This window comes from Fistularia commersonii, chromosome 19, assembly GCF_037954325.1.
Source record: "Fistularia commersonii isolate RoL2024-O1a breed Wild chromosome 19, RoL_Fcom_v1.0, whole genome shotgun sequence".
In the NCBI taxonomy this organism is placed as follows: Eukaryota; Metazoa; Chordata; class Actinopteri; order Syngnathiformes; family Fistulariidae; genus Fistularia; species Fistularia commersonii.
Window position 1 is genome coordinate 16,358,159 of NC_141302.1, and position 17,110 is coordinate 16,375,268.

Here is a 17,110-nt window from a genome sequence, read left to right on the forward strand (position 1 = left end):
GGGGTCGCACTGACTTAAAATTTGACATGCACAAACCAGTTTTTCCCTTGTAGCTTCACGTCCAGCTCATTCATGTGTGTCAGTGTGTCCACAGTAAAGGCTAAATCACAAAGCTAATCTGTGTCATTCAGCTCAGGATAATTCTCAAGTGTTCTCCAGTAGCTCCAAAAATTGAATAATCTCCTGTTTGAGCTCCCACATCCATTGATCCAATCATTCAATAATTCACAACAAGTATGAATTCTGTACCAATCTTTGGAGGGCCGGATTAAAAAGACCAACGGGTCGGATGTGGGCCGCAGGCCCTAGTTTGGCCACCCCTGTGTTAAAACATCTGATGCCATCAGTCATCCTACCTGTGCCCACTTCCTGTTTCGGCTGGCCATGTGGACCGCTGCGATGTGCTGGAAAAGCTGTTCGGCAGGAATGAGATCAGGCAAGCGGGTCAGAAACTGAGCCATGTGGATGAAGTCCATGCCGGTCAGGACGTCCTGGAAGAGGCGCAGCAGGCCCAGTGCCGTGCGAAACAGGAACTCCTCGCCATCTCTGCAGAATACGTCCCACACCCGACATGCCAGATCCAAGGGGAGAGACTTGCTGTACAGGGTAAAAATCCTGGAGGCAGGACAGGAAGAATGAGCTGAGTGACTGTACAGTCATGGCCAAAAGTTTTGAGAATTACACTTTCACAAAGTCTGTTCCTTCAGGGTTTTTAGGTGTTGCCAGATGTTTCTATGGTTTTGTCATTCTCAAAACTTTTGGCCAAGACTATGCATCTGCTGGAATCTAACTTTGATTTCTGAGTCATTTATCACAGAATGTTGACAATGCGTTTGTAAGCTTAAAAGTATGACAATAATTTCCATGAATTATCTGATACATGATTAGTTTAAATTCTTTTGTCAACATTTAGCTGAAGACATCTGTGGGCCATTTGATTATAAATTCCACCCAGTATGAAGATTTGTTTGATAAGGGGATATTTTCATAGAAAACAATTTAACTAATAAAACTGAATACATTATTGTTTTGAGATATTCCCATGATTCTAGCGCTAAAAAAGGACCCTCTTTAATATTCTGAAGTTTCCATGCAGTTCTCAAAGTCTCCCCTCAGAGCAGGTGTGTGCAGCGTCTTCTTTTGCAAGCTGTGTAATCATAAGGCCTTAGAATGGCAAATTCCAGGGCCTCTTGTCCTGTAGGTGTATCAGTTTGCATCCTCGATGCATCTGGACTCTGTATATCAGACAGTCGGGTGGAATTGTACATCTGATATACACTACAGAAAGGCACGCAACACCGAGTGGGTTCAGATGAGAGAATGGATGGAAAACTTAGAGCAAACTACACGGTTTTGCATGGCAAGTCAAAACCAGGTGTGAAATGACCTCATGGTGAAAGGCTCTCTCAGTTTGTTCAGATCTTGACTTGTGTAATCAAAAGAGGATAAGGCACTAAAGTTTTGGTTAATGTAGAAGACAATATTTCAAGTATTTTATTAGGAATTAACAGGCTTTACACTCACCAATCAATCAAATAAATATCCGGACTCAAGCTGTTTTTCTTGAAATGTGCAAAAAGCTTTGGCAGATTTTCCTCAAAGAACACTTCAAATGCTGCAAAGTAAGTCAGCATCTACAGGAAGGAGAAGAACGAACGAACACACACACACACACACACACACACAAATTATAAAATGAGTCTTTAGAAATAGACAAGTCAAATCCAAAACAGAGGCTGACGAACATTTCACTTGTCAGGCTGTCAAGTATATACTTATTTAGTAATCTTCATTTAGAAGAACAGAAATGATTGCTCTCCCTACAAAAAGGACATGAAGATTTGCTAAAGGTAGTGGTTGTTAGGAGCATTAAAGATATTTTCTTTTAACAAAGTGTAATTTCATGGCATTGAGCTGATATAACAGATGCATTTTTTAATCCAATAAATGCCTTATCAAATGAAAAAAAACTTTCCAATTTCACTGGATATATTCTCCAAAGATTCTCTCTAACCATAATCCACAGAAGAATGGCCTGACAACACTTCTCCAGGACAGAGGGCTCCTTCTGCAGGGGCTAAAAGCAGTACAGGAGCCGCAGCATTCAGTTTCCCCAGCTCCTCTTCTGTGGAACCATCTCCCATCCAGGGGGCAGACGTCCTATCTTTATTTAAACTCAGCCAAAGGATATTTCAGGATGTACCTCTCTCATTCCTCCCAGTCTTCCCATTCTGTCTGTCCCTCTATCAATGCAGGATTTTACCATCACACCTTCTCCTGAGTGCCGTATTTTCCGCATTATCAGGCGCATAGAATAGAGGCTACAGTAGTGGCTGGGGCTGCATTATGCATCGACTAGATGAAGCTGAGAAAGGGAATGTCAACAAAACGGGCAGATAAGTCAGTCAAACATTATTGATAGAATACAAACAAGGTTCTAACAACTGCGTTCACTCTGAAACAAGTTAGTGCATTCACTATACGGTACTGTATGTACCAGTAGCTCTAACTGGTATTTGCGCCGCCTTCGTTGAAAACAATGTTCAAATGTTTTCATAAAAAGAAAGCACAAGGAAGGACCGCCTCTAAATTCATTGATGTTCATGGCGCTAGCTAGTGCTGTTGCCCTCATTCGAATAGTGACTGTAGAGACGCTTCTACATGCTGCTCTCTGTTCAACAACCCACTGTTCAAGTTTGTCCTCTATCTGTAGCCATCTTGCTTAGTTCCCACACACACACACAAACACACACACACACACACACACACACACACACACACACACAAACCCCCTATGTACTCTTGTATATCTCTATCACACTTGCTTTCTATCCCTCTGTCCTCCTCTCTCTCTCTCTTTGACCCTAACTGGTTGCGGCAGAAGGCTGCCTGTATTGAAGTAATTTCTAGCCAAGCCGGTTTTTCTTCACCACTGTCGCCAAGTGCTTACTCATATGCAGGTGTTACGTTTCTGTTAATCATTTTACATAGTGTGGTCCAGACCTCAAGGGTTATGAGACAATGCCAATGTGAACTGGTGGTATATACATAAAATTTGTCTTGCCTTTACACTGATTTACTCAAAAAAACGTCAAAGAATGGAAGGGCATCAAAAATGAATGCCTGCACTAAAATTGAAAATAGAAATACAGCACATTGAAAACATGTGAAGTGGCAAGTTATCTGAAGGCAATAGAATACTTACAAGGCTGTGGTCCACTCTGAAGAAGGCCATCTGACAGGGCTTATTGAGCAGGTTGGCGAATGCTATAAAAGCATCAGCTGTGTCCAGGTTAAGGATCAGCACAGCAGCGATGAATGACATTCCCTGAACCTGAAAGTGTGCGCGCGCACACACACACACACACACACACACACACACACACACACACACACACACACACACACACACACACACACACACACACACACACAAGAATACATAAAAGATACTAAGATATATTATATATATTAAAACATAAAAGATATTAAGTGATGTTGGTTGAATGTGTTCAGAGGAAAAAAAGTCATGACATAATGAACCATGGAAATACTTCAGAATTTGATGAGGATTCTTTTGGTGGCTAGTCAAATGGAACTTTGACATGTGCCCAGAAAGGTGAGGGGAAAAAAAAAATCAACAAAAGAGTGACAAAGCGTTGGTGTGCTCATGGTTGGATGGGGTCAGAGACAGAAGTCACAGTCATCTCCAAAGTGTGAAAGGCACTGTGGGCCAAACCGCAGCCTTACAAGCACAATATTGCACTGCAAGTTAAAGCACAAGTTCATGTTTATGCTGAAACATTAGAGGCAATTAATTGCATCAGCCTTTTATGTGATCATATCTCGATTTACTGATGAGATTGCTCATGGTTGGTCCTTAGTTCACTTCACCTATTTCACAATTTGCCTCATACATCCAATACACTGGCTGACTTATGTTAAATTTCCCGTTTTGAAATTCATTTTTTCCACGTACAAATTCAGAACTTTGTTATGATATTAGTGTATGTCTTTGGTAGTTTAGTAGAAGTTAGGTGTTGAGTCAGGCATTATTTTACCTCACTGAGTTGAGATTAAAATGTACAGTAGACTGAGGCTGATTCAAAAACAAATCAGACAACATGATCTTTACCAGCTACAGCTATGAGATATTTTGCAATGTTCAATTCTTAAGTTTGACAATTGTGTGTTTTTGTCAAATTAGTAAGCTAAAAATTAAGTTAAACTCTTGAGTGTGTTGATAATACGACAGGAGGTCAGACCCAGTCCAAGTCTGTCTTTAATTTTTCAAATAATGCAGTCGAGCAAAGTGTTAGGCTGGTGCACTAAAATGACAACCTCACACCATCCTGTGCGAACAGGTGTTCAACAGAACACGAGCAGTTTTACCTTACAAACAGTTCCGATATTGGTTTACTGGCGCACAACATACTGTTTAAAATGTCTCCCTCTTTTAGATGTAGAACACACAAGTTGACCGACAGCATAGTTCAAGCCTTCGGCCTGTTGTTTATTGTCTTATTTTGTGCAGGTGACTTACATATCCGACGTCTGGCCTGTAACAAGTGTATGCTCCCAGGATGCTATGCAGCACATCATGGTAGGGCCCGCCCTGAAGAAACAAATGGTGACGCATAGGACAAACAGGACAGAAAAATACCATTGAGAAAACCTGTTTCAGAAATGGCATGTATTACAATTTTTTTAATACTTATCAAGAGAGACTAGTGTGTGTAGGAATATGCATATAAAATATAGATAATCTACTTTTGCTCTCTAGATTGAAAATCCATTGCCTATAGGGGCGATTTAGGTGTTTGGGATGGTTTGGATCGGTAGGACATGGCCTTCTCTCACTGACCTTCTGGAAGATACACAGTTGAGGGAAGGTTCTGGAAATGTCAAGCTTGATCAGCTCCAAACTAGACTCACGGTTCAAGAGACCAGCATCTAGAAGAACATGGCACAACATGTCTCAGCCAAATCATTCAAGTATCCGACCACACGGCACTCTTCTGGTCCGCTGACCGCTTAAATCAGGTTAACAAGTTTTACACACTCCCACTCAGACACAGGGTTTGCAAGGACGGCAGGCAGAAATGCTTCTTCTTTTCTCTACCTTCAGCCTCTGGAACGGTTGCTGGTGTTGTCTTCCATTTCTCTTTAGCTCGCGCCAAACAAATGTTATAAAGCTCTGTGGGGAGAAGAAACATTACCCACAATTATTTATGAGAGGAGAAGGGGTGGCAAACTGAGTGCAGAACACGATGACTCAGCAAAAAACAACTTACTAAAGCTAATGATTGGAAATAAAAACAAATCTGTATGCATTGCAGTACACTGAATATCGTAGCCTGCTCTCTGACATGTGGCCGTTCTCTAGTGACAAGATAGTAGATTTACAGGCCGATGCTCCTCAGTTCTTATACGGGGCTCAGCACTGCTGGCCCCATCCTGCAGATGAACGATTTGGAGAAAAGTTCATCTGACAGAAGATGTTCAGAGCCTGAAGGCACTTGGAACAAACTGGGGATGTTGATGATTCTTGGCAAGTAACTGTAATCATGGATTTCAAATGATTTAAAATAAGAACATTAACCAACTGAGCAGGAGATAAGGGACATGGAAGTGCAGACAGCACAACGCAATGACTGCTAAGACAATACAGCCTTTCCTTGAGAAGAGGTTGCGATGGTCTGAATAAGAAACATTTTTTACCAACTGTCATTTATGTTTCATTTTTCATTTACAGCTAATGTCAGCACACAGAAGCAGAGACTATGACCTCAGTGTCATTTTCTTTTTTTAGTCAATCTCACAGTTTGTGTCTGTCATGGACTTTTCATGAAGCCTCTAAAGGCAGCACACACAGCCATGTCCAGCATAAAAGTCATGCTGATAGAAACTGTTTGGTCTCCCGCTGAGCTGAGCTGTTAGTGATTGTTCTGTTCGGCTGGTATTATGAGGCTCTTTCTAAGCAGGCACCCAAAAGAGATGGAGAGTAGTGGCAGGATTAGCACGGGCTTTGAGCTGAATGTTGGACTGCAATGCAGCACTGTGGCTGCGTTGAGAATGGGAGAAGCAGATCTCATTAGGCTTGCTCCGACCACAACCAAAACAAAACAGGGGTCCAAGTTTGATTCTGCTGCTGTGGTTGTGAATATTAGTAAAAATTTACAATAACTTCTGAAAACTGTGTAACATTACAGAGTTCTTGCATCACATCCTCCGGCGACAGCTTATAACACGCAGTTTAAATCAAGCAAGCACATCAGTTCTGCAAATGATTGGCTCCATTAAAACAACCTGCTTCAGGTTTACAGATAAAATAAAGACAGCAGGTAAATGTGTTTGAGGCATAGCCTGAGCTGACATTTGTGTTGTGAAAAATGATAACAACAATAATCATAAGAAGAGAGATACATGATGAAGATTAATGCAACAAAACCATCAAAGCCAACCCGTCACAATATTTCGGAAGGAGCAAAAGAGGACACAAGTAAAAACATCGCAATGGCCAAAATAAAAGGCTGGGAACTTGTTTCAAATTGCCTTTTCAGCTGCTTTTGTTTGATGGAACACGTTTTTAGGAATTTGTCTGTGTGCCCGACAGACAAACTATATTATTCTTCGAATTCAAAAGCCGAAAGCTGCAGCTGGCGCTGGACTCTGCTTGGTTCCACCCCGGAGCCACGGTCCGCTGCCTGTGATTTAAGACACCAATAAGCTGGGAAGGTGAAGTCAATGCTAAATGACCACTTTTACATGTTTTACTATTCAGACCTCAAAATCAAAATACTCTTAATTTTTCTGTGTTTCTACTTGTGACCATGCAAAAATAAAAAAGGAATCCAAAAACTCTGTTTACAAGAAATGTTATGTTTCATATGAAATTTGCTGAGAGAATAATCACATTCCAATCTTCTGTTAGAGATGCCAAAACCCAATGGCTTGTCGAAAGTGCCACAAAAAACTTCCAGAATCCTGACTAAAATCACAAACTCTGTTGCTTTTAGCAATTTGCGCCCACCATAAAGAGATGTCAGATTTTCTGCCAAAGGTTTAAGGATATTTTTCTAAACAAAAACTTGATGATTGAACCTCAGTAACTTCTCAGAAAACAAGCTGTGAATATGTCTGAATATATACAAAGTACAAAAAATGTTTGTGTGTGTGCGTGTGTGCGTGCGCACATTGTGTGATGGCTACACTTGAATTTGAATAACACAGTGTGGGCACTCAGCTACAATGTTTTTATCTGCAAGTAACCCTGAAGGACTGACACTTGAGCACATACAGAACCACTGCTTGATTGTAATGACAGTTCTCTCTTTCAGGTATCTACCTCTGCCACTAGCTTGGTTACAGAGCCTGAGCGAATCTGTGAGTGTGTTCACGCGTGTCTCTGCGCAGCTGGGAGTTAGTCTCCCAGCAGTTGTGAAACGGTCTCCACTTATGTGCCGCTTTCACCTTCATCATCGTGTGGTTTCAAAGCACTTTACCTTGGTTTACATTAGTTTACACACCAATGGCGGCAGAGCTGCCATGCAAGGTGCTAGCTAGACACAACCACGACATGTTGTCGTACTTGCCTATACCCCTATCTACCTTGAAAAATCTTGTCGAATTTGGTACGGCTGGTACAGGTCCGGCCCTGGACTTATCCCATTTTTAAAATACTGTCCCACTGTGTATTTGAGTTAACACAGCTGTACTAGAGTGTTCATGCAGCGATTAAATGTTAAATCAAGACTGTCAGCATTGAAGTCAGGTACTGTGAGCCTTCCGTTTCACAACCATACGGGCACATACCATGCGTGATGTTTAATTCGTTGCCAACGGCCAGGCTCCACACTTTGCCTCTGACACTGGGGGGAAGGCCCTGCCACCAGAGGTCTCTCACGCGCCGAGATGTAGACCTAAACATTCGGGAACGTGGACTACAGTTACAAAATGAACACACCTTTGCTGCACAAAATTTTGCATTTTAAAATGTATATACAGCTCTGCAAATGAAAGAGCAGCCCCCAACTTCAAGAATAATTTGAAATGAAGGGATCTTCTTTTGCTCAGTGGTCAAGCGTAACACAGTATTGATCACGTATAAAAAACTACCAACATTGTACTCCAGTTGGGTAGGATCTCCTGATTCCAGGTCTGAGCAGCTGAGCCTATGCTCTCCTCAAGCTTACATCGATCCTCCAGCTGTTTTTTCCTCTTCTGGGCCTCTTTCATCTCTGCGACAATCGAGACGAGACGTGACGACAAGTAATACAACCCAAGATGAAAAACAATGGATCAGTGACCCATAGCAACCAAATAGAGGAAGGTTCATCTAAGTAGAAAAGCCTTGTACAGGTGAAGACTCAGTGTCAAGATATTCCCTTACCTCTCTTCTTGGCCTGTGCCACCATTTCCTCATACTGCTGTCGGTGTTTCTCGGCCTCTTCAGCAGGTTTGGCAGGCAGGTTACTGCAACACATACAGGCCGTGAGGATATGTGTAACTAGCTATGTGTTCTTTCATACTGATGGAATGGTTTTCACTCCTACATGAACACTGTTAATTAATAAGGGTGGCAAAGTGGTTATAGCTGTAGCCTCAGTGAGTTATTTGCTCAATTCCGACTGGGGCCTTTCTGTGTGGAGGTTGCATGTTCTCCCCTCATCTACTTGGGTTTCCTCTCACAGACCAAAAACATGCATTAGGTTAATTGAAGCCTCTAAATTGACAAACACCCGGTCAAGGGTGAACCCGCCCCTTGCCCAACAACAGCTGGATCCTGAGTGCAATGAATAAATATCAATTAATAGATAACCAAGAATTTAACATCTTAAAAAGCTGTATCTAGAATGGCGTATCTTGTCAATACATTATCAGAATATTGGCTTCATAGAACATACTGCTCAAGAAAAACTCTAAATATATGTTGTTCACTTCTAATCATTTAGGCTGATGGGGCCGTCGTGTGGAGCTGCGCCTATTTTTATGATTATGGGAAACGTGGTATGCAGTTTTTCCCCTCCCATTTTCTTTCGTTAACAGCACTTCAAGGAAAAAATGATGTTTGGAAGAAAAAAAGCTGTGCTGGCTGTGTTCTATTTATCACACGTTGGTGACAAGTGTGCTGTTTTATCTTTTACTGGCAAGAGCTTGTGTTGTGTGCAGAAAGGAGGTCCGAATGACAACAAAAACACCAGTATTAGCATCACACTGCCTTGTGTTCATGAATGAAATCTGGCTGAATTTGGTCATTCATCAGACGCCCTGCAGAGAGCAACACCTACTGAATCCAGCATATGTTTCGTTATGTAAATTGCTAGATACATGCAGAGGAGGCAGACTCGAGAGTCATCAACACTTGGTTTTTTCCTATTGGTGACAATGAAGACACATTAAGAAGTGAAACAATACTGAATGGAGTCCACCAGCCTGGCAGAGAGAAAGATCAAGCGGCCATGAGGAGAGGCTGGACAGGCAAAGTCCTTATAGTGATATGGATCCAGACTGGAGAATGGTTTGTTTACTTACGCAGGTCTGTCTTCCAGTATAAGTGCAGTGGTGGAGAGAGGCTCAAAGTCCAGGTTTTTCCTCACACTCTGCCTGGGAGACGTCGGGATGCCAGGTCCAGCTCTGCCACTCTTAGTTTCATATTCCTGACAACACACATGCACAATTCAGGACTTTTGGACTCTGGTCGGTGAAATCAGCTTTATTTGGGTGAGATTCAAGTCGTAGCAACTTTGTGAGTTCACTTGTGCTGTGTGAGCGTTGTTGGACGGATGTAAAATAGGTGTGTGGTTGGAAATACGATAGAGACTTATAGAAGAGGAGGCCATGTGACAATGAGCCTTTTGCAGCCGAGGCCAGTGAGGGGTAACACAAAGCAAACAGTCAGCTGACTTAAAAGCTGTGTGCATGAGTGTACGATGAGAACTCTTTGTAAAGCTGTATGAAGCCAGGCACTTTTCAAACCAAGCGGCTTCTGCTTGACTGACTTTCTGCTTAGTTAGATTGCGACTGTATATAGGGCAAATGCAATATGATCACACACGGAATAGCCTGCAGTTTGCACTCCTGCTTAATAATGCAGGCCAGACACTGCAAGCTGTCAATTGAGCCTCTGACATTAACGCAGATCGAGAGGGGGTAGGAAGATTTTAGCGTCTCTGCCGTTTCACTCTAATGAAATAAAACATTAGCATTGGAAAACTGACAATTAATTTAACATACATGTGCAACAACTAAATCCTTACCTAGTGCAGAAGGAGGTGGCTGACAAGCAACACAAAAAGTCAGGTCATTGTACTATATTGAGGTTTTTATGGTAAAGCAACAAAATGAGGAAACGCTATTTATCCTATCAATTTATGATATGTGATATTAGGAAATGGAAATCTGTGCTTCATGTGTCAAGAAATGCGAGGAAATTCCCAATCCTTCACACCCTGTCTCTCTATTACCATGAACCATGAGTGAGGAAGAAGTTACCAAAAAAACTAAAAGAACTGAAAAATAAATAGTTAATTAAGTAAATCGTATTAATAATAATTATATGCATTAATTCATTAGAATGCAATGAAGCTCTGCCTTGAGAAAAAAGGCAAGTCATTGATTTTTCTTCTTGATCCAATGTCATATGCGGAAGAGTAGAAAAGTGCTGCAGTGCCACGTTTATGTCTGTCTGAACACCTGCGGATCAATAAATGAAAAAAAAGAAAAAAAAAAAAAAGAAAAAAGTTAGTCAGGGCTTTGAACCCTAGGAATTGACAGATGCTGCAGTAAAGGGAAGGTGAAGAAGGGAGCCCAGGGGAGGGTGGTCATTCTAACAGGAGGACCAGACGGAATCGTGTTAAGCTGCACTCAGATATGTACCTGGAGGGATAAGTATCTTTGATTGTGAAGCCAAGTTGAAAAAAAAAAACGTCTTATATAATATGATATAATATTAACACAAAGGGTCCTCACTTGAAGTAAATCTACAAAAAGCACAAAATAATAATGTATATCTCTTTGGCAGCCACCAACTAGTTGAAGAGGAACCAGTCGTGAGGCTAGCATCCACAGAGGGAAACGAAGCAGACATTTTTTATTGACTCTTACTCTGGCAGCCCTCTCTCATGTTTCTCGACATGTTTCCAAACGTTCCCCTATGAATGCTGTCTAAGTCAGTTAAATGTATCCCACATTATATCATGCATATCTAAAACAATTTTAACAGTTTTAATTCCACGGTGTGAGGACAAGACAGGACAAATGACTTGGGCTGCTTTCATCCCTCATCGTGAAAATGTTCTCATACTGTCCCTGCTGCTTATACATAGCCCTAAAAAGCCAGAAGCTTAATATTCCATATTATAAATGATTTCTTGATAGTTCAGTAGAAGTGTCATAAGTGAATTTTAAAGAGGACTTTCAATGGAAGCTGAGGAACTTCACTTTTCAGATAAGACACAAACCCTACACAGACATCCAATAAAAGTTTGCAGACTTGGAGTTTTTGCTGCTCAGTAAGTCTTTCTTAGAGAGTCAATTTAAGTGAGTACAAATGCTGGACTGATGTTATTATTTTTGGATGGGCAATTTATTTGATTTATTCTATTGTACATATTCATTCTTTTTATACATATTTAATATTTACATACATAGAGTCGACAAATTGCTGCAGACCATTTAAAATCATAGAAACATAAAAAAGATCAAATTGAATGACATTTAACATAATCATACATCAAAAATTAAAATTAAAGTTTCCTTTAGACTTTGAAGCTTCCTCAATGACAAGGCCCCATGTTTGGTCTAGGAATAAACTTTGGGACAAGAAGGGCCAAAGATAAATCAAAATCTTCTTTCCAGTTGCATAGGTGTGCCTGAGGCCATACATTCACAATTTTCCATTTGTAACTCCAACACAGGCTTGTTTTTGTCAACAGTGGGGTTGGGTCAGTTCAAGGCTCTCCTAAATCTTCTACATGGGCTTGAGACTGGTTTATATGGGAAAAGGATTAAAAAGGAATGAAGGATGAACCTACTCCTGGTTGGACATGCTGTCAAACTTGCACTTCTTCAGTGTTTCTCTAAGGACACCACTGCAGTGGGTAATATGCATCAGTTTAGTTATATACTTATTGACCCCTTGCAGGGGAATTATGATCCAACACTCTAAATAAATAAATAAAAAAACAAAACAACCAAACCAAAAAACAAACAAACATGTAGACCTTGTAAACATGCATCAATCTATCAACATCTGATGCCCCATCTTAAACATCTACCAGATTCAAAGCTTTAACATAAATATTAAGTACCGGATATTGTAATGCAACATATTTTTCTTTTTAAGATGCAACTATCAAAAGCAAAGCAGGTTCCAAACAGAAGTTAGCAAAGGGAGCAAATAAAGTTTCAACATGCTCATTATACTTGTAGTTATTATTACTAAATAGTTGTACCTCTTCATAGGCCATTGCAAAAGTACAGCCACATTGGTCATGCACCCAACATACATACCATCATCCCAGACAAGTTGCTCAGTAGTACAAAAGAGTGTCGTGCAGTTGCATACTACTGTTGCAGGAATAGTGCTACCATTTACCTGAGGGTATAAGAAGGTAACTATAGATATTTCACTAGCCCAGACCTGGGCATTTAACGGTCCACGGGCCACATCTGGCTCGATTCTCTTTTTTATCCGGCCCGCCAAACTAATTAAGTATTTTAAGAAGTATTTTCAATCAATATTGATTTTAGAAACTAATTTTTTTCCCTTTTTTTGGTTTTGTATGGATAATTACATACAAAATAATGTCGGCATGAATCATGAATTATGTTTGAAATCATGAATGATTTTAAAGTTGAAATAAAATGCCAAAACATTCAAACTGCCATTTTCATTTTGTTCAATTTACTTGATACTTAGTTGGCCTGTGCATAAAAATTAAATAAGAAATGTGGCCCGCCAGCCAAAATGATTGCCCACCCCTGCACTAGCCCAAAGGTAAAAGATGAAAGTGCAACAGAGTGTGAAATAAAAACTACGAAAAATGCAGAGGTCATAGCTCAATGGGCATCTAAGTGCGGAATAAAAACAAATACATTTTTTCCTTTTGGCTGCTCCCTTCGAATAATTCTCCCCCGTCCAATTCTATTCTCTGTATTCTCAATCACATCAACTAACTTCATGTCCTCTTTCATTACATCCAAAAATCTTCACTTTGGTCTTCCTCTGGACCTCCTGCCAGGAAGTTCCAGCTCCAGTACTCTGAGTCTGGCTTCTCTGGCCTTCTCTACAAAACATCGAACACGCACTGTCCCTCTGATGGACTCATTCCTGATCCTCTTGTACAGAACAACAATCTCAAAAAGATTACATCCAGGCTTTCACTTAATAATCTATCAATGGAAAAAAAAAATCTGAAATCCGCCATGACTAAAGAAATGAAAAGCATTACAGTATGACTTAAGTTCTAGGCTTTCACTTATGTGCAAAATAATTTTGTGTATTTAACACAAAATATTGCATCATGGTTCGGAGTAAGAGCCATATTCAAGCAAAAATCCTTGGTTTTGAAAAGTTAAAAATGAATTGTGTAAAATCCTGGACTGTCTGCAGTCCAGAACCCATTTTCATCACTTAGCGGTGGCAGGAAAGGGTCTGTGACTCTCTCTTTGATTTTCAAAGGCCGATGACTGACCTTCCTATTAAGATACATTGTCAGGCTGGTGATGTAAAAGGTTGTTTGAGATTTGAGAAGAGTCTGTTTGTTTTTCAATGTCACAAAAACACAATGTTGAGATCAGGCCTCTGCTCTGACTATGACGACTTGAAAAGCTGCACCGTTGTCATTTTACCTCTTACCAGCATACAGGCCTATGTCAATGCACTTCCTCCATCATCACATGTAATCACTTATAATGGGCTGTTTTTTTTTCCCCTTTTTTAATATCAGGTGTTCTCTGTCAAAGTTTAATCTAGCTTTCCTGTCCAGGAGTAACAATGGGGCTTCAACCTTGGTAAAGTCTTCAGGAGGACTTATTTTTGACAATGATACAGCTTCTTATGGCAGAGGATCTGGACTTGGCTGGAGAGCATGAAGGACTATCTTCAACAAGGACATTAATATGAATTGTTTTATCAATTATAGCTCAAACAACTGCAGTGATTTTGTGCTGCTGGGCCAGTTTATTCGTTCCATTAAGAATGTATAAAATTGTAGATTTAGTCAATATCATTTTTTTTTTGTTGGTTTATTGAGTTTTTCAGTCAAATGACGGTCTCTCCTTTTTCTGATCCAGACCCATGTAAACCTCCTACTGGAGGTTACAATAAAGCGTTACCATGTACAAATTTAACAAATGGAATTGATCTTGGCGTTTTAGCAGCTAAGTGTATCTTGGAATAACGGAGGAGACTCTACAACTGGACATTTACAGAGCCTCTATGGATGGGGTGATTATGAAAATGATTGCAACGCCTAAAAGAATACAACTAAGTTTAAACATATCATGATGCCATAGTACTTTCATTGATTTTATTATTTGTCAAAATATAACCATTCTAGCAATTTTTGTCTGTTCATTTGCTGGGAGTTATACCAACAGATAACCACGGGGGGTTGATATTTCGTTCTATTATTTCCTCATTTAAAACAAATCACATTGCATTTTATCAAAATACGACTGATGTATGGATGAATTAACACTGATTGAACTTTTGTAAATACTTGCATTAGGAAGATACATTTATAAGCTTTTAAAACTAAGATGTGATATTCTTAGGTTGAAACATCTTTGATAAACTAATAAACACAACAAACTTGGTTGTCACAAGAACAGAGAAGAACAATGGTTCTGTTCTTTGTAAATTGTACTGCTCTTCTACGCTTGAAAGACATATATTAAGTCAATTATGCATCTCTGTAAAGGCATCACTTACAACAACATTTGAAAATACATCAATGCGCTTCAAAAAACCAAATACAGCTCACAGACAGGGATTTCAAAGTGCTCTACACCTTTTGTTATGTTACGCTGAGGGCTATATAGGTCGAATTACCCTAAGATGAGTCATCTCCTAGGTGGACATTTGACCACCAACACAACCTGAAAACACAATCAAGTTATTCTTCTCGAGACAACGTGACAATGATTTCGCTCCCGATCATAGTCGGCACAAAGCATCCACCCTTAACTAGCTGAAATGGGGTAATTATGTGAAATCCGAGATGCTGTCTTCCCCCCCCTGCTGCCTCTCTTTCACACTCTAACTACCAATAGCCTCTGCTTCTGCCAGACAAGGAGAAAGACATGGGGTCACCACGCTCACCCACTCGTTTCCACAGAGCAGGAGCTAACTCACCATGAAAGCTGCAGTTCTGTACAGACAACCAGTCCTCCAGCGGGGGTTCCGATCCACAACCCTAGCCAAACGTCATAGCTGCTCCTGAGGGCTCACTCCTGGCAACAGGATGCCCAGGAGCGAGAAGATGAAGAGGAAGCGGTGGAGAAGGTGAATAGGGAGGGGAGAGGGACAGTCAAGCTGCTGACGGAGGGACACACCCCACACTGGAACACAAGCAGGAGCATGATACCCTTCTATTTTCTTCCCTTACTTGCCCTCTCTCTATCTCCCTCTCTCTCTCTCTCTCTCTCTCTCTCTCTCTCTCTCTCTCTCTCTCTCTGAGAGCTGTCACGCTACAATGAGCTTCTCTGCAGGTCTATAGCTGCTGCTAGGCTAGAGTAAGTGTGTGTGTATGTGTTCCAGCAAATCAGCACCGCCATGTGTTATTAGTCACCATTGCTGCACAGATAGGTGCTCTGCTGAAACCTAGCAGACCTTACAATCAACCCCAGAGCAATTAATCCCATCTCAGCCAGAGAGCCTTATGGTCTTAATCCAATCGGGATGAAGCAAGCCGCTGCAGACAGTGCAGAGAGCTTTTACATCCTGAGACTTTATTTTACTGCTAGCCTGTTAATCCTAGTTCTCTATGGGTGTATCTGTGTCAGATTCACAAAAAAGCGTACACTGTCATTTTTTACCTAAAAATGTAATGTATAAAACAAAGAGGAGGTACTTTAAAAAAATACATTGATTTTACCACACCAAAATTTTTTTCCAAGCATTAGACGTTTAAGGAATTTGTTAGGTGTGAATCAAACTCTCCATGCAGTGCACATTTTATACGTCCCCATTTTGAAAGTTTGATATAAAAACATGGGGTATCCAGAACTCTTGTGATGTTTCATTGGTAAAATGCAATCGCTGTACAGCCTATTTGATAGGAGTGGGGGTTGGACAGCATACGCCAGAAATCTAATGTTTACAACGGCGTAAAACACTTTTTGCTATTGACAATATTTTGCTGAATGGAATTGGATCATTGTCCTGACTATGTTGGTATTTATTAAATTTAGCATGATGCACCCTCGTCACACAGGCGGTCACACAGAAGTGTATTAGAAGTGTATTCCTGGAATTGCTCAAGTCTTTTCTGCTTTCTTGACCTGCCCAAATGAAGGACACCTATATTCTTGTGTATTTGCATCTTTTATTTGCAAGTGTTATTTGCAGTGCTTATGTCCTCTATTGTAAGTCGCTTTGGATAAAAGCGTCTGCCAAATGTAATGTAATGTAATGTTCCTACTAAACTATGTTCCAACGCACGTCTTGAACAAATGACAGTAGCTGCAGACCAGTCAGACAAGTAAAAGTTCATATCTGTGTGTAACTTCTCCTCATCATACAGTTAAACCGCTTCCTTAATTTACATAATTTCTATTACAGTGAATACTAGCGTCAGAACAATTCTTATGCTCAATGTTGTGTTTCAAAAATTCCCTTCATTGTGTCAAAAAGGGGTTTAAATGACCTTGAATACAATAAAACAGATACTGGATATCCTGTATATTTTCAATTGATTATCCCTACTCCTCCCTTTTGTAACCAAGACCCCTGGACCATGACAAAATGTGATTTAGAGGCTCAGCGGTTTAATGGCTCTTTGCGGCTCAAAGCACCCTACCGTGATCGGGCTTGCAATGTTTTAGTCTCACAGCATGCACGCCTCTGTCAATTAGAACATAAAAGGTTGATTTTGTTCTCAAC

The 17,110-nt window shown here is 40.5% G+C and overlaps 1 protein-coding gene across 1 annotated transcript in view; it reads right to left on the reverse strand.

Annotated features, from left to right (window-relative positions):
* tbc1d14 (TBC1 domain family, member 14) overlaps positions 1-17,110 on the reverse strand; it is a 34,035-nt gene that overhangs the window by 1,466 nt on the left and 15,459 nt on the right. The window contains exons 5-14 of the mRNA XM_086165406.1: positions 9,535-9,659; positions 8,393-8,475; positions 8,123-8,240; positions 7,816-7,922; positions 5,123-5,197; positions 4,865-4,953; positions 4,544-4,615; positions 3,206-3,334; positions 1,525-1,634; positions 357-615 (exon numbers count right to left, since the gene is read on the reverse strand). Coding sequence (XP_086021532.1) covers positions 357-615; positions 1,525-1,634; positions 3,206-3,334; positions 4,544-4,615; positions 4,865-4,953; positions 5,123-5,197; positions 7,816-7,922; positions 8,123-8,240; positions 8,393-8,475; positions 9,535-9,659 — 1,167 coding nt within the window. The remainder of the gene's footprint in view (positions 1-356; positions 616-1,524; positions 1,635-3,205; positions 3,335-4,543; positions 4,616-4,864; positions 4,954-5,122; positions 5,198-7,815; positions 7,923-8,122; positions 8,241-8,392; positions 8,476-9,534; positions 9,660-17,110) is intronic.